Source organism: Haplochromis burtoni, unplaced genomic scaffold (genome assembly GCF_018398535.1).
Source record: "Haplochromis burtoni strain Fernald_Lab_line unplaced genomic scaffold, NCSU_Asbu1 Contig_165, whole genome shotgun sequence".
NCBI lineage: Eukaryota > Metazoa > Chordata > Actinopteri > Cichliformes > Cichlidae > Haplochromis > Haplochromis burtoni.
Window position 1 is genome coordinate 738129 of NW_024582526.1, and position 26111 is coordinate 764239.

General features: G+C 42.0%; 2 protein-coding genes across 4 annotated transcripts; one reads left to right on the forward strand and one right to left on the reverse strand.

Annotated features, from left to right (window-relative positions):
- Nucleotides 1-39: 39 nt before the first annotated feature.
- On the reverse strand, nucleotides 40-11753 carry LOC102310674 (MOB-like protein phocein). 3 transcript variants are annotated; one of them, XM_014337124.2, is made up of 9 exons: nucleotides 11616-11753; nucleotides 9569-9724; nucleotides 5926-5988; nucleotides 4152-4252; nucleotides 3656-3698; nucleotides 3273-3359; nucleotides 3097-3176; nucleotides 2277-2388; nucleotides 40-296 (listed from the first exon to the last, which is right to left on the reverse strand). In XM_014337124.2, exons 1-9 carry the CDS (start codon nucleotides 11733-11735, stop codon nucleotides 162-164), a joined length of 897 nt encoding a protein of 298 aa, XP_014192610.1. In that variant the 5' UTR covers nucleotides 11736-11753; the 3' UTR covers nucleotides 40-161. The 3 variants fall into 3 exon arrangements, with proteins under 3 accessions (XP_014192610.1, XP_005933442.1, XP_005933445.1); XM_005933380.3 differs by lacking the exons at nucleotides 9569-9724; nucleotides 11616-11753 and adding an exon at nucleotides 6661-6813; XM_005933383.3 differs by lacking the exons at nucleotides 40-296; nucleotides 2277-2388; nucleotides 3097-3176; ... (2 more) ...; nucleotides 4152-4252; nucleotides 5926-5988 and adding exons at nucleotides 8077-8288; nucleotides 8369-8458.
- Nucleotides 11754-12169: 416 nt separating this feature from the next.
- hspd1 (heat shock 60 protein 1) lies at nucleotides 12170-20450 on the forward strand. The gene is made up of 11 exons (XM_005933384.2): nucleotides 12170-12308; nucleotides 13960-14135; nucleotides 15115-15450; nucleotides 15530-15625; nucleotides 15737-15830; nucleotides 17660-17828; nucleotides 17958-18057; nucleotides 18144-18389; nucleotides 18468-18642; nucleotides 18735-18913; nucleotides 19032-20450. The coding sequence occupies exons 2-11, from the start codon at nucleotides 13962-13964 to the stop codon at nucleotides 19188-19190; spliced, it is 1728 nt and encodes a 575-aa protein (XP_005933446.1). The 5' UTR covers nucleotides 12170-12308; nucleotides 13960-13961; the 3' UTR covers nucleotides 19191-20450.
- Nucleotides 20451-26111: the final 5661 nt, after the last annotated feature.

Genomic DNA, 26111 nt, shown 5'->3' on the forward strand with positions numbered 1-26111 from the left:
ACCACTAAGACAATGGCCTGGGACTACTTCTCTACTGGTGTGTGTGTGTGTGTGTGTGTGTGTGTGTGTGTGTGTGTGTGTGTAATGAATGCGTCTCCTCTGTAATGTAGAAATATGTTTACATGTGTCTCCCTTATGGTGGCAGCAGCAGGAGCTGTCTCTTAGGCTTCGCTCTCCCCAGCTGAAGAGGTGTTCTGCACTTCCTCCTCCAGGATGGGAACGATCAGGTTGTCCTTGGACATCAGGTTGTACTTCATCACGAAGCGTGTGAACCGGTGACACAGGAACGTTTCATTCTGCACACAGACATATGTAGCAATGATCACAGTAGCCAGTGTGTTACCAGTTCAGTGTTCTATAAGAGGCTGGAAACAGACCACGAGACTCCACTGCTGGAAATGTTTTATTCTAAAGCTGAACGGTGAGAGGCATTTGTGTGTTTCTACTTTATGGATTCAGAACACACTCCTGTCCTATGATCACGTTCCTCTTACTTTCTGAGAAATAAGCATATATGAACCTTAATCCTCATGATGGCAGAGAACAAAGCATGCTGCTATTTAGGGCTGGGCGGTATAAACTGTATACGCTAGAAGTTTGGTCCGTTTACAGCACCCTACCATGCAATTGCATTTGTCTTCCTGATAACTTATAACTCTACTCTAACTAAATTTAATAAATCCTGTTTTCATGGACGTCTGGATGTTAAACTTAATTGTTGCACCTGGTAAAGCAGCAACGCTGATCATTTTATTAAAGATGAAAGAATTTAGACAGTTTTTAACTCTCAGTGATGCCGCAGTGTTCGTTTGACTTTGGGACCTGAAGTTTTGGTTTTGGACCCAGATTACTCCGAGAGGCTCCTGACTACAGTAGCCGTAATGCTCCAGCAATCCATCAAGCTGTGTGGCTTCATAGCTTACCAAAGTCGGACTAAAACATTTTTGACAGATTTCTGAGCGCCATGTACCACATAAAATCGGTTTGCGGTCAGTAAGCACAACCAGAATTCATACATAAGGCGCGCTGTCGATTTTTGAGGAAATTAAAGGATTTGTAACTGCGCCTTATAGTGTGTAAAATACTTTATACAGAAGAATATATCGCGATATGTTGTTACCACACATGCTTCAAAGTATACCATGATATGGATTTTAGGCCATATCGCCCAGCCCTACTGCCATTGCTGCTGAATTCACTTCAAACACTTCATAAATAAATAAAGAATAATCAAACAGCTTATCACAAGTGATTTCTTTCTTTTTTTTTTTTTTTTTAACGACACTTGAACCTAACATTAGCTAGCATAATGTTAGCTTATAACCAGCTGTTCAGCTGGCTACAGCAGGGTCTCATGTTTCATCTTCTGACAAAAACTGTAACAATATTGTAATAAATAGGCATGTTTATGTACATTTTCTTATGTTGGAGCCGTGACTTGAGTTCAGGAGATAAGGTGGAAATAAGGGAGGACACAGCAGTGGTGGGTGAGGCAGATGAAGTAGGAGGAGAACTGTGATTAAAAAAAGACAAATGTGCAAATCTTAAATCTTCACTTACAGTTTCAGAGTTGTGATTTGGACATGTCGACAAATAATTGAAAAGAAAAACTCAAAATAACCCTCCTTGGATGGGATGCCCTACTGATGGTAACTAGTTGACACATCATTCAAATTCTTCTTTCCTTAGACATTATGGACTTGTATAAATAGTCTTTTGTTAAGCTATTGTGAACAAACTGCTTATATCCCACGCAGCAGCTAGCTGGCTAACATTAACGTGCTTGCTCACCAGTGTCACCATTAAAAGGCTAAAAGTTTGATTTGATGCACTGACGTGGAGTCTGTGTGTAGTTTGCTGCCACCGAGCACAGTGGAGGTAAAGCACTGAGTGATTGTTCGTAAGCATCATTTAGATTTCTGCAGAGAACTGATCCACAGTTTATTGTGTGAAGTCACTCAAAGATGGGGAACGCCTCACTTTTTCCAATTTTTGTTACAATCAATTTAGCAATTGAAATGGAAATGAAATGGGGAAAAATTAACTTGAGCAGAGCACATTTACTTAAAACCAATGATGAACACACTAAAAATACAAGAGAGACTATATGAAGACTATAACAGTCTTTATGACCTCTTCAAGTTTGATTTCTGTAACAGCAAAAAGAAAAAACAAATCCATATACCAGGAAGGAACAAATAAAATCACATTTTAGAATTTCTAGCTTGACAGCAACAACCAGAGAGCGATGGGAAGCAAAGGTTGTAAACGCCTACCTCATACTTGTCAAATATCTGGCGATGATGGAAGTAAGCATGAGAGAATATCCTATAGATACGACGACAAACAGAGCCCAGCTTGGCCACTGATGACTCCTTGATGCTCACCCTGTAGACACAAACCAGTGGTGATTTAGCTTGTGCACTGGGAGCATCACAGCATGGGTTTCCATAGCTGAGCAGCTGCTGGTGAAATGTATAGGTGCCCCATTACTTTGTCCATACAAATCCAACTTCATCTAAGGCACTGTAATAAATGTGCTTTAGCCTGTCTACAGTGTGTGCACATGCAAGCCACTTTACAACCCACTACCACTCCACCTCCAACACTTTATTCCGTCTCTCATGTAATCAAGTCAAGTCTGTGGTGGCTGATGCCTGTCAAACAGCAATTTAAAGTAATACAGTTGTGCATAACTTTTAATAAAATACTGGCAACCACCAGCACTACCCCACGGCTTCCTAGCAGACACACCTATGGTATGAATTTGAAAAATCCTACATCCCCCCCTCGTTCTCAAGTTGTCACATTCACAAGGGTTTTTAGAGAACTTGACCTCTGACCTTTAGATCGAGGTCACATTTTTTAAATCATCCGAGATTTTTTAGTAGAAGCACCTATTGGAGTCAATTTGAAGCTTGAAGAGTACTTTTGGAGCTTGGATACTGAAATCGGATGCCTGCTGAAAATGATGCCTCAAGAGTATTAAGAGTGAACAGAAACAGTCTGGTTATTCAGCTTAGCAGCTAAACAATGACCTGAAATTGATTTGATACTATTCTATAAATTATAGCTGCTTAATGGAAAACGACTGACCTGCTGGGGAAGTATTTGTTGCTATTAAGAAGGCAGGCAGCTCCGTCCAGCGTGTGCCTGGTGTAATCGATGGCAGGGCACTGTGGAAGCAGCAGCATCACAAAACAAACACAAACCCATCAATGTGAGAGCAGCTGCTTGAAAAGCTTGAGTGACAGCTGGAAGCTTTGACTCACTTCTTTGGGTGTCTTGTGGGCAGCACATAAAAAGATCCACTGCTCCGTGGCTGTCATCTGGGTGCAGGTGTCTGGATGGCACTCACTCTGTAGGCAGAAACACCAAAATCACTGCAGCTAACAGTCTCTTACCAAACCAACTACTTGATGTTCCTGAACCGTTCTGCACTAGAGAGAAATATTCCTGGTTTACAAAGAGTAGCAAGCCTACATGCTGCTGACTTATGTGTCAATGACCATTTTTACAGACTGCACTATTTTTTTAAACCTTAAATGAGGCCTGATTCGGGATCTATAGAGGATTAAGGCGAATTTCTAGGGGCGAAAGAATGCTCAAACCCCAAAATTACCAAAGGAAGTTTGTGGTGATTTAGTGTACTCACCTGCAGTTTCACAGCTAGCCCGTTGAGCTCCAGGCAGAACTGCCTACAAAAGGATCCAATAAAAGCAGAGTTAAAACAAAATATCCTCTGATCACATGATTTTTTCTTCTGCAGCCAGGTTTTAGCCCAACTGTGAGCACAAGATTTAAGCAAGTAGAGATCGCCTATACTTCACTTTCTTTTTATCTGAAAGCTCCTCATATCTGAACAAAGAACTGGTTCAAAGAATCTCTAGAAACGGCACTGGTCTACATATTCAACTTAATTTAATAATTTCTTCAGAGATGTTACTAAAAACTGATTGCACGCAGTAGAAATAAGCACAGGACCGAACACAGAACTAATGAAGCCTACAAAACATTTCATTTTAGAAGCAAAAAGTACAGTATATATTTGCTATACTGTGTAGCAGCTGCCAGAATATAAAAGGACATTTTATAAATGCTTGTCTGCAGCTCTGATCCTGTTTAGAAATATGTGACCCAAGACTTCTTACCTGAGGTGCTCATACTTCCACACGCCCTCATCCTGACCCTCAGGAGGTTCCAGGATTTTGTCGATATTGGAGCAGTCTGATCGGATGTTCTGCTGAATATACTGACACAGAGAAAACACACACATTAGTACAGACTGTCACTTACAGTCCAGTCTGACTTTCATCACCTGACACATGATGAACACACAGTGAATGTGTTCATACATCACGAAAGGCCAACGACAATGCGAACAGTGCCGCACCAAACCAATAATGTGTTTGGAATAAAGTCAGAGCCGCACCAGGTAGGCTGACACACACGGCAGAGAGCAGCACATGTGTAAATGTTTGGGCAACTGTCAGCCACACCAGTACGTTAGGAGTGAGTCAGATGGAAAAAAAGAAAATAACAACAGAAATGTTGAGAAAAACTTGAGTGACAACATTATTAAAAACAAGATGTCACAACAAGCACAGCTCATAATCCAAAGCTCACAGTGCTAACCCTACTGCTTAAAAGAAGGCACAGAGGAATTTGGAGAGATTTTGGTTACTTAAAGTCAGAAAAAGCAGCAAACACTGCAAACTGTCTCAAAATCATGTTCCGACAAAGGCATGTAAAGACAACACATGATGCCTGCAAGCACAGTCAAAAATGTCAAATTTAACTGGCTGATTAAAGTCACTGACCCTCAGTTCAATGTTTTTCTGTGTCAGGACTTCATTTGGTTTCACCTAGAGAGCTCTTTGGTTAAAAGTTTGGTTTTAAATTCTACTATACATATAAACTCACTTCACTAGGTTGAGTGTGAAATCCCCCCACAGTTTTTTAAACCTTTAACAACATTTACACTGACTGAATATAGAGCTCAGGATTGTGACATCAATAATGTAATGCATAATGGGATTGTTTTTCAAGCAAGTTCGAGTTGATAATGGAATATATAAACGTTTTAAAACATTTAAAACGTTTAAAACGTTTTAAAATGACAAAACAGCACATGTGACTAGAATGGAAACCCTTTTCCAGACAGGAAGCAGCAACAAGGAGCTTGGCTTGGGTAGCAGTTGGAAGAAGGAAACGTATCACCTTCAACAACATTTTGAAAAATATGTTAGTGTGATCACAGGAATTTCATACCACAAAGTTATAATTACACTATATTTAACTGTTGTGGTTAAATGCTGTAGGGCTGTTGCTATGCTACACACCCTAGGTGTGTCAGTTATCTGGGTTGTAGCTACCTGGCAGCATAGCTGGAATCAAAGAAAGTCTTCATGCTTTGATTTTGAAAAACAGATTCTGCGATAGTGTGATCGTGGCCGGGCTACGAAAGTGAACACACAGAAGTCAAGGTGGATACTGCTGACTGGTATCAATGGAGAACAAAAAAAGCTCCTGCAGCTGGTGCTACACCACAGCACAAAATGTTGCAATGACACGACCTGCCATAATAAAAGCCAAAACTGCTATGCATCTGAATGACTCATTCTTCAGACTCACAGTACAGTTTAGTTAAAGTACGTAGTAAACATAAGGTTATTATTACAGTGCAACATTAAATTCATTAGCCCGTTTTCCTCCCTAATGCTTGCTAGGATCTAACTTTGTTTTGTTTATGTGAACAACATGGTGCCTATCAACATGCTTTGAGATTTCCGAGCTCTATGTAGTCAAATTCTTGTCTAATTTGAGCAACTTTAAGCTCAAGCGATAAGACAGCAGCACCAGACAGTCTAAAATTGAGTGGGGAACACACCCACACACAAACACACACATGAAATGTCAACCCACCTGTTGGACAGCCAGGGTGCTGTCCATCTCCTCAAATGATTCATCTGGCCAGTTGTAGAAATCCTGCACAATGAAGAAGGACAGTATTAGTGTGCACTCAGTGTTTGGAATGTATCGCCAGTTATCCAAAAGCTAGTCTATATAATGTGACTGTCATCTGACGTAAAGTGAAAAGAAATTGCCAATCCTGGCAGTTTATAAATCATATATGACACACACGGAGAGGGGGGTAACGGGATGACAAACTGTCGGTGACAGGTGAAGTTTTTCGGAGGGTAAAACGTTAGTACCTAAGTTAACAGCCATAGTTTTCCTACATTACTCTGAGCTCCGAAGGCAGATAGCTAGCTACATAGTTATGTATCGTCTATTGGGATATGACTATTTCCTGCAAAGCTCCGGCGAAATTAACAATTTTTCTCGGACGCGTGGATCGAGGTATGTGTAAAAATGTATCATCAAACTGGCGTAGGAATTATTCAAGCCGAACACTTATTCAGAACAGGGAAAGCAGGACCAAGAGTCGCTAACATTACTCCAGGAACTAGACGGAGCAACCGCTAATCTTAGCTAGCTGGCTATTTCCAGGTCAGGCCCTTCCTATACGCTGTCTGCGACAAAGTTGTCGCGAAAATGAGGACGATAATGCTGTACAGCACCACAGACGCAGCTTCTCCCAGCCGCGGAGAGGGTTCTTGTACTCATGCTGGAGTGGTTCTACAGACCACAACTCACCTTCGCCTTGGTTCCAGGCCGATTCCTCCTGAGAACTGCAGTACCCTCCGCCATGACCATCTCGACAGAATACCCGGATGTTCGTCAGCCGCGGTGTTGTAGCTGCTGAGCGGATACGGTAACACAAAGAGGCTCAAACTTCATTCTTATGTAAGGAGACCCGTATCAGTGATAGGGCACTCTTCTTTAGCCAATATGCAGGGGGTTCGCATACCTGCAAAGTGCCAATGAGAAAGACACAGACCAACCTGACAAACACCAAAAACAGTGTTTAATGTTTTTACAGCTACGCATGAAATCGGGGTGTACTGTCTCAAAGTCTGAATTATAAGGAAACCCAGCTTACTCACTTTGTCTACAAAGAGAGGCGCTGTGATTTAGTTAGGAATCTGTAGTTTTTCGTTTTACTGTATGTTTTTCTGTGTCATGGGTTCCTTAGTTACAGGCTCAAGTGGGATTTGGCTGGTTGGGGAACCTTAAAATCGGATTTAGTAACGCTGAGAAAAGAATTCCTTAGAAATAAATAATTTGTTTTGATCAGCTGATCTGTGCTGCTCCTTCCACATGCACTGCTCGTTGTGGGTTTAGTCATATGCATTTAAGATATAAGCAGGTATTTCAGGGTGCATGTGGCTGATTTCCCAACCCAAACACACTTGAAAGTTAGAATAAAAGTGAGAATTTAGTGGGTGAATCTAATAGATAACCTTAAATATAGATTGATATCTGCTACCCTTGCTATAACCTAGTATTAACCATGAACAACTGTCTGCTCTGTACCAGTCTTATACTTTACTACAAACTAACCAGTTTTGCCTGAAGTTCAAATGAGTCAAAAATGAATATACTTCTGGTTTGCATTATTTTCCACAAAACCACATTCATCAGTACATTATGTATAAGTTTGATATTTGATTTAAAAACATTAATTAGAACAGTATTGTTCCACTTTAGCAGATGTAACTTATTGTGCAGTCCTTACTTTTGAACATAATTTCTCATTTCCCTTTCAGCTACGCAAATCTTTCTCCATCTCTCAGCGTCGCACATTGTTTCGTTTTTGTTTCTTCTCTGCTTTGAAAATACAGAAACTTTACATCATTCCTTGTTCCAGCCCACGTTAACCCTATGGATGTTATACTACTAAATGCTGTGGTTTTACTGTGATTTCAAAGGTTTAAAGCAATCACTTGAAGTGCAGCAACACCATCTGAAACTACAACACCCTCTGCCAACCTAAAACTACAGCAAAACCAAAACAGCTAAAAGTTATAGCAGCACCTTTTGTGTTTAGCTTTTTCTGTGCTTGCATTTTTTTCTTTATGTGAACAAAAGCCTATGAAACTTTCCTTCTGCCAAGATTACACAAGTATCACACAGTTTCAGGTGGAGGTGTGTCAAAGGAAAAGCCCAACAATGAGTCTTCACTTTTATTATTGTAACAAAACATGATTAGAATTATTTACAGGAACAAAGAAGAAAGAAAGAAAAAAAAAAAAAGAAAAAAAAGACAGACATGAATGAACTTAATTTCTTCTCTCTGAGGATGTCAGGGACTTTACATGAGGATTGGCGACTCATTCAACATATTTACCGAGGATATCTGCATCACGGAACAGGAAATAGTCCTATGGGAGAAAAGACAAGAAAAAATTTAACTAATTTCAGCACAAAAGTGTGGACGGAGTCTGAGGAAACTGTACCGCACCTTGTCATCCAAAATGACTTTAGTCCCACCGTACTCTGGTAGGAGAACCTTCTCCCCAACCTTAACGCTCACTGGATGGATTTCTCCCTTCTGAAAGAAGGAGAAAAACATGTTAGGCATGAAGTAACACCACAGTTGTTACTGAGTCTTTTATATTTGAAAATCAATAAAGATCTGTATTTTTGTTTCACCCTATAATTTACAAGAAAATACAGTCATGTAGTGGATGGTCACATGACACGTAGCTTCCCTGATCCTAACAGCTTTTTAAAGGGCAGATGACTGAGGATCTGTGCTTCAGCAGGAGTCCTGTTCACTACTGTGTATTTAGAGATACATTTTTACTGCAGTTTTCAAATGCATCATTGAGAGAAAAATCCTAGGTTAGGTTAGATCAAGTCTGAAGGTCAACCAGACACTGACTATGTTAGCAGTGCTAACCCAATTCTGTAACCAGGGTTTAGGAAATAGTAAAGTGCAGATTTTATTCTCTTAATGCATCATATTTAAAGGTGCAGCACCTTCAGAAAACTAAAACCAGAAATTCTAAAAACTATAACAGACATCATTTTGAACAGTTTTGCTTTTGCAGGAGCAACTGTGTATACAGAAAAAAAGAGTCGTGCGCATAAAAAGAATTATGCGCAGTGTGTCTAAAACACACTGCTGCATCAGCCTAACCCTTTAAAGCAGGGGTGGGTTACTCCAGGGCTCAAGGATCAGGGTCCTGCAGGTTTTAGATGCGTCCTTGATCCAACGCAGCTGATTCAAATGGCTAAATGACCTTAACAATTCTCGTACTTCTCCAGAGGCCTGGTAGTGAACTAATTTGACTCAGGTATGTTGACCCAGGGTGAGATCTAAAACCTGCAGGACACCAGCCCTCGAGGCCTGGAGTTGTCCACCCCTGCTTTAAACCCAATCAGGGACACTGAAGGATAAGCAATAACTATAATATTGGAATCTTTTCAAAGTAAAACCCATCTCAAGCATGGTATACTGATTCATAACCGTTTTGTTTTGGAGGGGAATAAAGTTTCTGTTTAAGAGTTCTTAATTTAATTATTGTTTTTATTAACGGTATTGTGAATTGTGAGATTTTCATGTAGTTTAATACCAACTGCTAAAACAAGCTTTAATTTATAAAATAAAACAAAAACCATACACTCTTCTTGTAGCAGCTATGCCATGTATGCTTACCTGGGTGACAGAGCCAGGTCCGACTGCCACCACTGTAGCCTGCAGCACTTTGCCTTGAGACTTCTCTGGCAGCATGATGCCCCCCTTTGTTACCGTCTCTGCTGTGAAGCGCTCCACAAGCACCCGGTCAAACAGAGGAAGGAATTTTCTGAAAGCCTGGAGACCACACAAAGACAGCACATATTAGCACGACTATCACACTATGTTTAGGTGAACTGGGCAGCTAATGATTCATCATTAGAAATAAAAGTTGGAGGAAAAGAAAAATCCTACAAATTTGACTCCAAACGTTTATATTGGCTCTCTTGTGTAACACGCCCCACTCCCCTGACTTATGTGTTATGCACCATCTGTACACACACACTGATTTGCTGCAAAGGTTTTAAAATGTGAACATTAACTAGATTCAGTGCTTCACATGCTTACAGTTAAGTCAAGCTGTAAGTTAATACAGAAACGTGCTGGTTATAATGCATGAGTGAATAATAAGCTGCGGGGTTTGAGTTGAAGAAATAGGGTGGAGGTCAGCGACAGAGGCAGCCTTTGTCAATCAGTTTCCGCTAAACTGAAAATTAACTTTTCCTCATTTATCTACTTGAGTCTGAAATCACGAGGGAGGACAGCAGCTGTGCAGCCTTTCAGAGAGACACTGATCAACTTTTTTCTGTCACGACTTTAAGGACAACATTTGTTTAAAAGCAACTGCATGAGTGACCTTCAGTAAAGGTCATCTGTGACTGTGATGGAGGAGGGTGATGGAGTGGGACTGGTCCCAGTTTGATAAGTAGGGAAAGGAGGCGGAGCTTCCACACTATGTCTGAGGGGTCCAGGCCAAGGACTCTTCACCTCTCCACTGATAAAACAAACTAACCAACATCAATCAGCCCTGAGCCTGGATCAAACATCCTCCTGCTCACTGGTACCAGATAAAATCCAAGGCCAGACGAAGCAGTTTTCACAAAGTTCTTAACAAGTTGCATAAGCTCATTATGATTAGCCCCACATTTCTGTCAGATGCACCAACTTTTCTCCTTATACTTTAGCCACTGATAGTGTTTTGATTGGCTTATGACCTGACAAGAAAACCAGATGTATACTAGACATCTACATTTAAATTGAGTATCAAGCTAGTTGAGGATCTAGTTTTGGCAGACATGGTTTCTAATTAAACAAGGGTTCAAAAGAACTACCCACCTAAGTGTCTCATAACATTTCAAGATGGCTGACCAGTGGCAAGACTCAATTCTAGTAGTAACCTGTTCTATACAATGAGTACTTTTGATTTCGTACATTTTTAAATATTAGCATTACCTTTACTTGTGACAATGTTTCTACACAGGGGTGATGCAACTTTTCCAAAGCAAATGTGTACAGACAAGTATAACTCCCTCTACACTGATAAGCCTTTAAAGAGATTTACTGCAGTAAAAATCACTCAATTTTCCTCAAATGCGGTGGATAAAGTACTTGAGTACCTCATTTGTCCTGAATGCAATCTGAGTGCATGCTGCTGTAAAAACTACTTTCAAGCAAACGAAACTTCCGCTGCTCCTGACTCAGAGGCTATGATGTCAGTAGTAGTTCAGCAGGAACAATGGGACTGCATGTCGCTCCTCACTAAATCTCATGCCTGGAGGTTTGTGCCCTTGAGCTTGACGGTAAACGCAAACTTGCTGCACCTTGTGTGTGTGTGCGTGAATGAATGAATGAATGAATGGCTACACTAAGTGCAATTACTTACCTTTTTACTTCAGCTAACAGTGCGCTCATAGCTGTACTTGTATACAGGTCTTATGATCCCTCATCTAGTTTTAGGCTTTGTGACTTGCCATTAAGACAGACGTGCATTTGTTTAAGCTCATTCTTAGCTCCCTTGCAACGTGACCTTGTCACTGATGTTCACTTTAGCTAACATGCGGCTAAGAATAACTAAAAGCTGGTCAGTTTATTTAAACCGTCTACTGACTGCGTCCCCTATATCAAAGAACTCGGCGGTGATTGACGCTCGTTTTTTGTTCGCCTTTATTAAATTAACCAGGCACCTTACCATTTCTGGACGTGTGTGAGGTCTGAGAGCCGGCGTGAATCTGCACCCCGAATCCTTGGTGAGCGTGAATATGGTACGCTGAAGGATATCTACACGTGAAGAAATATCCAGAATACGCATGCGCACTAACCTGCCCTGAACTCGTCAGGCGCAAGGGAAAGTTCTAGTACACCCAAGGCCAACATCAAAATATTTTTTTAAAAGCTCACACATTATTTAATAAAAGCAAAACATGTACGGGACATTTTCTAAAACTGCTTTAGTGACTTTTCTGTCTTTGAAACACTCCGAGCTGAGGCAACGTTGCACAATGTCAACTTTGACCCTTTTTTTTTCCGCCAATGGCACGCCAGAAAATTCTGGAACCGTTTGCCCAGGAACGAGCATTAATTTATAATTCTACATATTTCTATCCTAATTAGCCTATTTTACACACTGTTTTGACTTTATTTTATCGAGAACTATAATTCAAGTAATCGTGTGCCCGCACGTCATTATGAATTTTAAAAGAAGAGCACTTTTATTAGGTAGTTATGGTTTATACACAGTCTGGGCGGGCCGGTACATAACCCGGATGTGCTAGGCCATGTGCAGTTCTGTCTCCGTTACTCCACACGACTGTTCTCTCCTCCAGTCGTTATATCATTCCGTCTTGCAGACCGGCTAGCAGCAAGCCTTTACCTCAACTCACAGGTAAGTGTGGACACTGCTGCAAGTGTCTGAAGCTACTCAGTTTACGTTACAGCCCGTATACTCGCGAATAGCGCTAGCTTTTATGTAGAGTACATTCTGCGCATGCTGCTCAGGAGGCTCGAGTTTGATAGCTCCGCGCTAACATATTTCTTCCCCTTCTAACTGCAAGGACACACGAGTGTGACTACAGACTTTAACCGACAGGCTAGCTGTCTCTGTGCTCTCTGTGCAAGTGTATTGTCTCGACTGTTAAATGTGCTTTGCTCGTGTGGAGTAAGAGGGAGATAGCGAGTGATTAAAAGCAGTTAAAACCTCGCAGTGAGACCGTGTATGAGCTGAGCAGGGATGGAGAAAGCACTTCCACACGTGCTTTCACAAATTTGACCTTGTGACGCACGACCTGAAGAGCGCACGCGTGGGGTGGACGTTTCTTAATCCAGTCACGGTCAATGCGCATAAAATTAACAGTCAAGAGACTGAAGCATTTAGAACATCTTTTAGTCAATTATCACATATTTTGAAGTAGTTACACTTAATTGATTTTTTTTATATTCATCTGCACTGAATTTACTATGGTTACTGGTCGCTCAGTAGCTTAAATACAGCTTAACCTCAAGTAATTACAACAAGAATGGGGATAAAGTCGCGGGGGTGGCGTTGTACACGACTTTTAAAAACATGGATTATCTGGGGTTACAATCCTGTGGTCCTAAGACCTTAATAACAATCCATGGTTGTAAACCCCATTTAAAAATCGCCGATAACCGACAAGGGGCTCTTGCATACTACTGCTGCACAGTTTAAACTCGTAATAGCTTGTTGTTCTTGCAGTACCCAACAATTTACAATTTCTACTTTTTGATAATTGGTATGTTACTCAATGATTAAAAGATGGTCATTATTCGCTAAGCAGGTGTGATCTGGCTGACTGAAGTCACTGACAGGTTTTCCTAACTGGTCTTAACAGGTTGGCTCTGGGGCTACCTTATCATTTTTACTAACCCCTTAATGAATGTTAAAGAATGTTCCAGGCTCTTTCTTTGGTTTGTTCGTTTGTTACAAGGACATTACACTGCTACTGTTCTATCAAAATTTTAATTGAATATCCTCATATGTGGCTGTCATTTTTCTTAGAAACAAAAATCAGGTGTTTAAAAAAATATAAAAATCTGGTTATTCTTTGTTTTTACATTCATCGGGCCCCCAATATGTCCAAATATCAAAGAGAAATTAAAAATGCATGCCGTGGAAGAGTTCAGGTCTTAGGAGGTTAATGAAATATCTTCCAGTTTCAACCACTTAATTGACACATTTTCAGATATTCTGGCTGTCAGATTGTGTTGTTCAACTATTAATAAAATGTATTCAGCTGCACCTCTCTTTACTTTTAATGTGTAGGTAGGCAGGCCAAAACCAGTATTGGTAACACTTAAAACCATTAAACTTGCAGATTAATGATAAGTCCAGGGGACTCTGCCCCCTTGTTTAGTACAACTGGAGATGTTCCTTTATTCATTCATTCACAAGTCTCATGTCATGCCGTCTGCGGCCACTAGGGGTGTACTTATTACATATGCGAAGAAATGTAATTAATTAAACTTTGGGAACTTGGAGTCATCATTATGGCCTAACCTGTGTTTTCCTCCCACAGACATGTTTCGTTTAGCCACAGTCATGAGGCAGGTGAGGCCTGTGAGCCGTGCGCTGGCTCCCCACCTCACACGTGCCTACGCCAAGGATGTGAAGTTTGGGGCTGACGCTCGTGCCCTCATGCTGCAGGGAGTGGACCTGCTGGCTGATGCCGTGGCTGTCACCATGGGCCCAAAGGTAACTCCCCCTTTGATTTTTTTTTTTTTTTTCTTTTCTTGCATATTAGACCAGTTTTCTAGGAGACTGTACAGAAAGATCCTTGATATCTTACACTGAGTGTTGGTGTAGGCCAGGGGTCAGCAACCTTTAAGACCCAAAGAGCCATTTGGAGCCGGTTTCCACACAAAAGAAAACACTGGGAGCCACTAATACGTTTTGACATCTAAAATGAAGATAACACTGTATATATTGTTTTTTACCTTGTGCTTTGTGTGAACAACTAAGGTGTGTTGCTTATGAAATCCATGAAGTGCTACAGAGAAAATCACATTTTATTCATGTAATTAACACATTTTGAACTCTTAAAGAAATATAACAAAAGGAAAGACACCTAGCTGAACTAAAATGATCCATGTAGCAAACAACTACAGAACTACAAGTTAAAAAAAGAACTAACAAAAATAAATAATAAGCAATACACTTCAGCTAAATGCTTCTAATTTATTTTCCCAAACCACGCGGAGCCGCAGTATAAGGACTAAAGAGGTTGCCGACCCCTGGTATAGGCTTTCAGCTCCTGGTCTTGCATTGGGCCAACTTTACTGAGTGGTTGGCACTAATAAATACAGATATTTGAACAAAAGGTGGGCAGAACTGGGGCTCTTACAGCTAGATATTTGTACACTTTGACTTGATGCCACAAAGGGGTACCCTGCCCTCCACAGGCAGAGAAGGGAAATCACTGAATTTCTTGCCAAAAGCAGGTTTAATTTCAGCAAAGAATTGAGATGTATTTGGACTAATGAAGCAGATATGCTAGCCTAAGTCCTTCATCAGCCAAGTGTTAAACAAAATGCATTAATCATTATGCTAAATGCCTCTTGCAATGCAACAAATGGCATCGACTTAAGAAAATACTGGAGATGAAAGTGATTATTTGTCTTTCTGAAACATATGTGCAGAACTTTTCATCTCACAACTTTCTGGCTCGTTTCAGGGTCGCACTGTCATCATCGAGCAGAGCTGGGGCAGTCCAAAGGTCACCAAGGATGGCGTGACGGTGGCAAAGAGCATTGATCTGAAGGACAAGTACAAGAACATTGGTGCCAAGCTGGTGCAGGATGTGGCCAACAACACCAACGAGGAGGCCGGCGACGGCACGACCACCGCCACTGTACTGGCTCGAGCCATCGCCAAGGAAGGTTTCGACAACATCAGCAAAGGTGCGAACCCCGTGGAGATTCGCCGAGGTGTCATGATGGCTGTAGAAACCATCATCAACGAGCTGAAGAACCTTTCAAAGCCCGTCACAACCCCCGAGGAGATCGCACAGGTATGGTAATGTTTCTGCTGTCTCCATGGGGCCTCTGGCATTTGGGATTTGAGCTTTAATTATGAGTCTGCTCTTTCAGGTTGCTACAATCTCAGCCAATGGAGATGTGGAGATTGGCAACATCATTTCTAATGCCATGAAGAAAGTTGGCCGTAAGGGAGTCATCACCGTCAAGGTTGGTTTCAGAGATTTCCTCCTGCTGGAGAAAAACTCATTTACTCGTCCAATGAACATTTACTGTCTGATTTTTGCGGACAGCCTGTAAATGTTTGGTTCAATTTGCCAGGATGGGAAGACTCTGCATGATGAGCTGGAGATCATTGAGGGTATGAAGTTTGACCGTGGGTACATCTCCCCTTACTTCATCAACACTGCCAAAGGTAAGGCTGCTGAACAGGTTTCAGCTGTGCATTACTACTCGCTCAAAGTTTTAACTGATAAACCGGTGCTGTGCACTCATTATAAAATGACCAGTTAGTGTAAAAGGCTTGTAAGAGTCCCACTGTCCTCCTACAGGAGCACAACAAACAAACCGTATCTAAACTATTTATCCTCTTTAGTTGTTGCCATTTATCTCTTTGTAGCTGCCTGACTAGAATGTCCAGCATAACATGTTAGTATCTTAAATTTTTATTTTATAGGTTTTGTCTGAATCTGTGTTAGACACTTTGTAAATGTGTTATTTCATGTAATATTGGTTTGCACCACCAGGTGGTGCAGTGAGCCCAGACAAGGCATTTGTATTCAGTGGTGACTTGGAAAATAGGCAAAGTCCATTGAGGTAATGGGGTTAGGGCTAAGTAAAGCGTCTAAAGTTCAACAGCAGTGTGCTTCCAAAAACATCTCAACACACTGACTTGTTAAGTGCTGCCCCCTGCTGGAGAAAGTGTATGCTTTGCAGAAGGTATTTGGAAATAACGCATTGATAATCAGGGAAAGGGCAAGCAGCCCAGAAGATCATCTGACAGTGTTTTAAACACAAGTCATTATCTGTAATTAGGGATGGGTATCGTTTAGGTTTTATCCGATACCGGTGCCAAACCGGTACTTTTGAAACGGTGCCGGTGCTCAAACCGGTGCTTAAAGAATGGAGAACACAAAATTGGTCCAAAAACCTCTCATGTTCAGCTGTTTTTTTTTTTTGTAAAAAGATAACAATGTTAGCCTTTTCTGCAGGTATGGGGCATATATGGTATCACTCTTGGCTGGAAGCAGTGCTTGAACAATGGAAAAAAACACAAACTTTGTCCAAAAACCTCTCATGTTTAACTGTTTCCCACAAGACAGCTGCATGTAACTACCACGGTGTTTGCTAGTTCACCTTACATGCATTCATGTAATAACGTGGTTAGCCTACTCAACGTAAATAACACACGAACAACATTAAGCTACTCACGCAGAGAAGAACGGCTGCTGCTGCATCATCATCCTCATCATTTCTGCTACACTGGCAGGGCTAGGGGCCAGGACCCTCCTCTTCGTGTTTTTGGGGGATGTTGCTAACTCCGGGTCTGATAACAGGCACCACACCCGCAGTAGATGTGCTCGGTGTGAGGTCTCGCAGCAAGCTATCAAATACAGCGCATTTTTTCGGCTTTTAAAAAAAACCCGCTATGCGTCGCCAGGTGTTTCATCGGATTCGAGGTGTTACCTCCTTTGACAGTATCACAGTATCAGCTTAAAGCACTTGTTGCAGGCTGCTGAGTTTGCATCTTTTGCTGTGAAGTACAGCCAGACTTTTGACCGCTTCAGCTTGGGCATTTTTAATCTGTAGCTCTGCTCTAAAAGAATGTACGTACCTGGCCCCGCCTACTATCCTCGGAAACGTAAAATGATTGGCTAGAATCCAAAGTGTATGACATCTCAGGAAAATAAAGCACCGAAATGTGCGCTGCTTTTCGGTCTGGTTACTACAGTTTATGTCAGAACGGTACCCATCCCTATCTGTGACAGTGTTGAAACGGTTTGCTTTATTGAATTGTTAGTGTTTTCACTTGCATCAAAATATAATCTTTACAGACAAATTTGAAGTGTTAAAAAAAAAAAAGACAGAAGCATGCTTTCAAACTTGTCTGAGGTTGCAGTCGTCCCCGTCTAACATCGATACTGTGTGCTGACTGGATTTAACAGTAAAACATGCAGGTTTTGTAACCATTAAACTGTGAATGGTTTTCATGTGCCAAGTCTTGTTTCTTCCTGTTTCTACCAGGCCAGAAGTGCGAGTTCCAGGATGCCTACCTGCTGCTGAGTGAGAAGAAGATCTCCAGTGTCCAGAGCATTGTGCCAGCTCTGGAAATTGCCAACCAGCACCGTAAACCTCTGGTTATCGTGGCAGAGGACGTGGATGGAGAAGCTCTGAGCACCTTGGTTCTCAACAGGTACATTGTTGTGAAGTCGGGGACTGAGATGCATGTTAACTGCTTAAGGAAAAAAGAGAAAACTACACTGAGGGAACTTTGAATGTGTAGTAGCTATTTACTTATTTATTTTTTTTCATTTCTTTTCAGGCTGAAGGTTGGGCTTCAGGTGGTAGCAGTTAAAGCCCCAGGCTTTGGCGACAACAGGAAGAACCAGTTGAAGGATATGGCCATCGCCACCGGGGGGACTGTAGGTTCTCATCAGTCTTAATTGTGGCAACTCTTTATAAATCTGAACTGCCATCTGATGGTATATTGTTCTTTGTGTATCTGTAGGTGTTTGGGGATGAGGCTCTGGGCCTGGCTCTTGAGGACATCCAGGCTCATGACTTCGGCAAGGTCGGCGAGGTGCAGATCACTAAAGACGACACCCTGCTGCTGAGGGGAGGAGGCAGCTCGGCTGAGATTGAGAAACGGGCGGCAGAGATCGCCGAGCAGCTGGAGAGCACCACCAGTGACTACGAGAAGGAGAAGCTCAACGAGAGGCTGGCAAAGCTTTCGGATGGAGTCGCCGTGCTCAAGGTTGGATTCGGCACCATTTGTGGATGAGTGGTTTTTCCTGTGAAGAGGCAAAGCTGTGACACCTTTGCTCTATTTCAGGTGGGAGGAACAAGTGATGTGGAGGTGAATGAGAAGAAGGACCGCGTGACAGATGCTCTGAATGCCACCAGGGCAGCTGTTGAGGAGGGCATTGTTCCTGGAGGAGGTTGTGCCCTGCTGCGCTGCATCCCCGCCCTCGACGCCCTCAAAACTGCCAATTCTGACCAGAAGATCGGTAAGATTGTGCTTTAGCCTCTTCTCGGTAACACCTATACTCCTAGGGTTACATACGAGCTTCGGTTTTAACCAGCGCCTCGATCTAAACAGGTGTGGACATCATCAGACGGGCGCTTCGTATTCCTGCCATGACCATTGCCAAAAACGCAGGTGTGGAGGGTTCACTCGTTGTGGAAAAGATCCTGCTGGGATCCCCTGGGACGGGCTACGATGCCATGCAGGGAGAGTACGTCAATATGGTGGAGAAGGGCATCATTGACCCCACAAAGGTACAGCTCAGCCAATCACATTCACTCGCAAGATGGATGCTGTATAGCTTTTTGTTTTGGGTTTTTTTTCATGGCAGATTATGGAGGAGCTTTAACTTTTTATTTCCTCCTCTTACAGGTGGTGAGGACAGCACTGATGGATGCTGCAGGAGTAGCATCTCTGCTCTCCACTGCTGAGGCTGTCGTCACAGAGCTCCCCAAGGAGGAGAAGGAAATGCCAGGGGGCATGGGAGGCATGGGAGGCATGGGTGGTATGGGGGGTGGAATGGGTTTCTGAGCCACTCCTCCTGATCTTTCTGTACAGACTCAATCAGGAGCTTAGTGGAGCTGGAGAACTGCCCCCACTGAGCTCTGCCCACAGTGATGGACTGACGACGAATATGTCAGAGATGCAAATGTTTGATAAATGCTCAAAAGACTTGAGAGCCCACGAGTCCACCTGCTACACTAGAGTCCTCCTCAAACCTTTTCCATTAGCACTTAACTCCTCGTCAAATGCTCAACAGACTTAAACTAATACCAGTGAAGAAGGAAATTCAGCAGTGTTCATATTTGAGGATGGTTCCAGTTTATTTCTACCTGATGTATTTCCCGTGTGGGTCTTTAGATCATAAACTTTGTACTCACTACATCTGTTGTAGGGAAACAAGGAGTAAAACTTCTAAACTCCAGAACATCTGGGTCTCCGTCCTCTTGTGTCTCTTCATCGGCTGTCTCTGAGTGAGAGCGGCCTTCTTCACGCCTTTGCTTTCCAGTGACCCAGCTGTACTCAGAAGCACAGCTCTCACCTGCTCATCGGGAGGCTGTGTTTCAGGTTTCATGTTGGGTTCACATGGGATTGCTTTCCATAAATGGAGGGTATGGGTTTTGCACAAGTCCAATGTTCTTTGAAAGGTAGACGGCCTGAATTTCTGCCCAGATTTAGTTTAGTGTTGCAACTCCTTGTTACCCTGAACCTCTACAACACAATCCAAAATGAGTTTGACAATGAGCTACAAAAGAGAAATAAGCAGGGTGGAATGAACTGTAACTATCCTTAAATGGACCACAGAGCCTCAGCATCTGTCCTTCACTCGTCTTTTTTTCTTTTCTTTTTTTTCTTTTCTTTTTTTAATTATTTGTATGTGTTGTCTGTGATTGACTTGAATTCATCTGTGATTGAATTAAAGCAGTTTTCGTACATAGACGGAGCCTTTCTCCATCTTGTCTTGTTACAACTGGACAAAGAGTGCCTAAGTGACCAGAAGTGGAACGTCGTCAGGAGCCCGTGTAGTCTGAATGTTTACCGAGTCGCGTTACTGCATCGGAGTGTACAGCTGATTGTATGTGAGGGGCTCGGGATCCTTTGCTATGGAGTAGATGTGAAATCCTCGTTTCCTCCATTGTGGCACAGCACTCACAGAAAGCAACCGGAGAGTGATCTTTGTCTTGCTACTTTATTCCAAACAGCAGTGATGGTTCCACTACTCTTTCGTGTAGATGTTAATTGTGGTTTCTTTTTTAAATTTTCATTAATAAACTCTTATTCTGATGTGCAGATTCATGTTTGTTTCTGCTATGTAGTCTCCACAAATCAGTCTGCTTCCTTTAGTAAAGCAGGTTGGGGTTAAGTTTGTCTTCTCAACCAAAGCTCACCTTTTGTTCAACCATCCAGGCAGAAGCTGAAGATGTCTTGCTAGTACAACCATGAAAAGGATACAGATGAAACTTGTGCATAAACATTAGCAGATGGAGGATTAAGTACAGATATCTGCATATACACAGTTTGTCCAGTCGCTCCCACCCGTTTCCAAACCATTCAGGCCTTATTGTTGCAGAGAGGTCACTGTACCCAGAGTGTTTTGCTACAGTAGTTCCTGTCAAAGTTGGCTTTAATGTTTAACCTCAGTAAACTGCTAATAATCGTCACACTAAGTCAGGAGTGGCTCTATAACTTTGGGACCAAAGTGAGCACTCTTTGCCTCTATGAAGCTGTTGGGACCATTTAGAAACCCAGTATGTCCCCATCACCAGGCCAGAGGACCTCAGAATACACTACAGGGCTTTTTTTTTTTTTTTTTTTTGTCAGCTACTTATGCTTTGGCAAAATCACTCCGACCCACCGATGGCATTATGTACAGCAGGGGTGGGGAACTCCAGGCCTCGAGGGCCGGTGTCCTGCAGGTCTTAGATGTGTCCTTGATCCAACACAGCTGATTCAAATTGCTAAATGACCTCCTCAACATGTCTTGAAGTTCTCCAGAGGCCTGGTAATGAACTAATCATTTGATTCAGGTGTGTTGACCCAGGGTGAGATCTAAAACCTGCAGGACACCGGCCCTCGAGGCCTGGAATTGCCCACCCCTGAGGCACAGCTAGACTGGAGTTGTGTCACCCACATGTGATTAAAAGGTGTCCTAGTTCAGCGGGCCTCGGACCGGTACCGGGCCGCAAGAGTTGAGGCTCAGGTGTGTGAAATGTATGGTTTTCAAGGTTTTTATCGGTTTTCAGCGTTATTTTGTTATCGTTTTTATCGTTAACTCTGTTTTCCTGGGTCTTTTCACGTGTGTTATGAATAAATCTTCTTTTTTTCAGTACCGGTACTAGTTTTATTTTGTTGTATTTACCCGCGACACCTTAAAGGCCGGTCCGTGAAAATATTGTCGGGCATAAACCGGTCCGTGGCGCAAAAAAAGTTGGAGACTGCTGTCCTAGTTTATGGCTGAACCATTTATTGTGTTAAAAACTCAGTTCATTGAATGTATAAGGATGAATATTCTTCCACGCCTATTATTCCTATTTCAGCACCTACTCATTTTGATCCCACAGTCTGCATTCAAATTATTAGAACGCATTACATCCAAATTTATCTGGCAGAATAAACGACCAAGGGTCAGACTCAAAATGTTAATGTCTGGAAAGGAAAAAGGGGGCCTCAAGTTGCCTAACTTCAGAATGTACTACTGGGCAGCTCAATTAAAATCAATGGCTGCCTGGATTATTCATGATTCAGAAACGCAGTGGGTATCTATGGAAGAGTATTCCTTACCAGGTATCTCCCTTCGGAGTCTCCCATTTCTCAACCCCCAATCACAGAAAAAGATTAAAATAACTAACCCATGGGTCAAGCATACCGTAAATATTTGGAACCAAGTGTTAAAAATGCTAAAAGGGAATTTGACCATGTCTCGAGCTGTTCCCATAAATGGAAATGTCGAGTTTCTTCCATCATTGTCAGATTAGAGTTTTGAGAGGTAGGCGGAGAAAGGATTGATTACAGTCAATCAGCTGTTTGAAAAGAATACTCTTAAAAGTTTTGCCCAGCTAAGGGCTAAATATCCTTTATCCCCAGGGGACCACTATAGATACTTACAGTTAAGGGACTACATTACAAAGCATAAAGACTGGGACAATATTAGAAGAGAACCAATCGGGTTGGAAAACCATTTTATAAAACTGCTTGAAAAGTCAGGTACATTGAAAAACCAAGTGTCTTTGATCTACCAGAAACTGCTGATTGACATGTCTGATAATGCCTATCATATAAAACAACAATGGGAAATGGAGCTCAATATAATGTTGGATGATGTCACATGGGAGAGTGTCTGTTGAGGCTGCCATAGAGGGGTGGGTAGTCAAATGTGGAAGGAATTTGACTGGAAGGTTAAATTAAGATTTTTTAGAACTCCACTGAAAACCTTTCTATCCAAAAGTAGTGTCAGTGATAAGTGTTGGAGAGGGTGTGGGTTTGTGGGGGACCAGACGCATATTTTTTGGGACTCTGTTTACATACAACAGTACTGGATGGATGTCAAGAACATTATACAAAGCATATTGTCAGTCAACCTCCCAATGGATCCCCTGATCTTTTTGTTGGATATCTTTCGTGATGGTTTCTCCTATGAGCAGCACTTTCTCCTGCATCTCCTCCTTATGACTGCAAGAAAAATGATAACAATTCACTGGCTCAAACCAGAAACACCCACGGTTGCCAGTGGCTTCTGAAAACTAGACGTGTCTATACGATAGAAATGATAACAGCTCAACTACAACTAAAAGTGCCAACCTTTGAGAAAAAATGGAGACTAATTATAAAATATCTTGAAAGGACACTCAAGCCTTAACATTGTTAAATCTGTGCTTAGGTATTGGTATGTATGTATCTGTATATGTGTATATATGTTTTTTCTTTTCAATTAAGTTTTTGAATAACCCCCACCATTATATGCAGCAGATTTGGTCTCAGGTCATGTTGTTGATGTGAATTGCCTTGTTATTTTTGGCAATAAAAGTTAAAAAAAAAACAAACAACCAAAACTCAGTTCAATTCAAGCTTTTCTTTATATAGCATTTGTATAGCACCAAATCACAACAACAGTTGCCTCAATGTGCTTTATATTGTAAGGTAAAGACCCTACAATAATACAGAGATATTTCCCAACAATTGGATGACTTCCTATGAGTAAGCACATGGCGACAGAGGGAAAGAAAAACTCACATTTAACAGGAAGAAACGTTTGTCAGAACCAGGTTCAGGGAGGGACGTCCGTCTGCCGTGATGGCTGAGAAGACACAAGTTAGCTTTAAACCATTGCTATGTTTCAATTTAGCATTTTTTGCCTTTAAAACAAAACTACAAACCTAAAGCTATATTACCATCACTTTATTAAGGGAATGAGATGTTTTATTTTTTTTAGAATCTCATCATAGTACAACACTTTGCAAAAGTTTTGAGTTACCCCTCATTTCAGTGATTTACTCGAGTGTGCAAACATACATGGAAATGCAGTTTCTAAGGCAACAACAATCCTAAAAAGACCATCTCGGTATGGCCACCTTTATTTAGGAATAATCCTCTGGGTTTCTTTCAGGGCCTTCCAAAGTTCTGTAGATGCTGGCTACACACTATTTCAGAAATGGTCTAAGCGAAGCTCTCAATTTACCGGTCAGTCTACGTCCCTACCCTCACCTGTGGTCATGAGCTGTGGGTAGTGACTGAAAGAACGAGATCGCGGATACAAGCAGCAGAAATGGGCTTCCCCCTCCGAGTGGCTGGCCTCTCGCTTAGAGATAGGATAAGATCAGCCATCTGAGAGGGGCTCAGAGTAAAGCCGCTGCCCCTCCACATCGAAAGGAACCAGTTGAAGTGGTTTGGGCATCTGACAAGGATGCATCCTGGGTGAGTCTGGGCATGTCCCACCACTGGAGGAGGCCCCGGGGCAGACCCAGGACATGGGCCTGGGAACACCTTTGTGTTCCCCCAGACAAGTTGGCCGAGGTGGCTGGGGACAAAGAGGTCTGGGCTTATCTGCTTAGGTTTAGGCTGCTGCCCCCGCGGCCCTGGATGGGTGGATGGATGGAATGGACTGGTAATTATATAGCACCTGTCTGCTAAAGTTGAGCACTCAAAACACTTCCTCCTACAAGTTCACCCAAACACACACTGAGACTTATTTATTATTCAGTTAATTTATTATTCATTTATTCAGTATCTAAGGATACTTTGACGTGCAGACTGGAGGAGCCACAGATCAGTTCACCAACCTTCCAACTGGTAGATGAGCATGATGTCACGAGAGGGGGCGTGGCCAGGATTTCTGGTTGAGGCGCCATCTTCCTGGGCCAAACTAAGCTCAAGTGAAAGCACCCACATCAGCCATGGTTTGTACTTGCTGTGCGGTCGGTTGTAATGTTAGATCGCACAACAGGTGTTGTGCCAAAAAGTGATTGCTCGTATTTAAACTGCTATAAGTAAGTGTTGTCCTATAATATGTGAAACATATGTCAAATGCATCCCTTATGGATGACATAAAGTCATCTTGAGCCACAAACAACATTCGTGTAACAAGGTAGAAGCCGCAATCAGTTTTTGGCAGAATTGGTGATTGCGTACCAGTGAGTGCTGGTACTCAATCAGCTGCCTGACAGCCAACGATTTGGGGCAAACCAATGTGACAGGTTAGGGGAGTTTCATCAAAGTATTTCTAGTCCAAATGATTAATGAATTATTTCTAGGAAATTGTATGTAAATATTTATTCTGTAGCTATGTCACAGATACTCACCTGGGTCAGACTGTAGTGCATGAAAGGAGCTCCTTTCACTGACATGTGCTTTAATAGGAGTCTTAGTCCAAATAGATGACACGGTGATACAGACGGGGGTCTCTCACTCTGAATGTCCAACAGGGACATTCAGAGTGAGAGACTTCATTTCTAAAAGCACTACTTGTACTATTGTATTACTTTTTGTCAAAGTTCCTGCAGTGTATAAACTGTAGACTCATTAAAAGCCCTCTATCACTTCCCTAGACAGAAAACATTTCATTTCTTAATAATGCTTCTATTATGAAACATCTGCAGGAGCTTATTGTTTATTAGCCAAATAGGGTTTTGTTTTGTTTACCAATTATGCAAAGCAGGAAACAAACACCTTTGGGTGTATCTCTCCTCTTACTGGTTACAAAATCATTATGTAACACAATTAGGGAGACGAAGATGAAGATGAGGCTGTCCATAACCTTGATGTAACATTTGATTATGTACTCAGTTGCAGCCGGTATTGCAAGTAATCTTGTAACGTTGCACAGCCTTCCACTAAAGCTACAACGCTACTGAGCATGGCTGTGTGGGCATATATGGTGTCCTCAGCACCTATACGTGGCAGAGGCCTCAGCGCATCACTGATTAGCTGCTGCCTGTGACAAAGTGGGTGAGCAGTTAGAAATCTTTAATACTCACCACTTGTCTCAAATATTAACTTTTTACACCAAAGCAGTTTATTCTCTACATGTGCTGTTTTGCCCGTGAATCTCTTCGGGTCAGCTTCTGTTGGTTAAATGTGCTTTAGGCTATAAATAAGACGTGACACACTACACATGAAAAGGTTCAGATATTTTTCACAGTGCATGTTTGAGCTGTTTTGCAAAAAAATAATAATTTTACACAATTCAGTGAGCTACATGCTGAACTTAGGAGATGTGAGCTGTGTGGGGTGTTTTTACGAGTTAATCTGGGGAGTTTTTGGTTTCAGTTTCACATGTCACAGTCATCACTGTGAATGAACTACACATGCTGTCCCCAGTTTTCAAATCTCTGGCTTTTGTTCACGAGGAGCCACCTTTTAAAATGTCCTGTAACTGTACGAGTAGGTCAACTACCAATCAAGTGATGTCACAGTAATAATTGTGAGTCTGCTTTCAGATGTTCCCAGTGATCCATG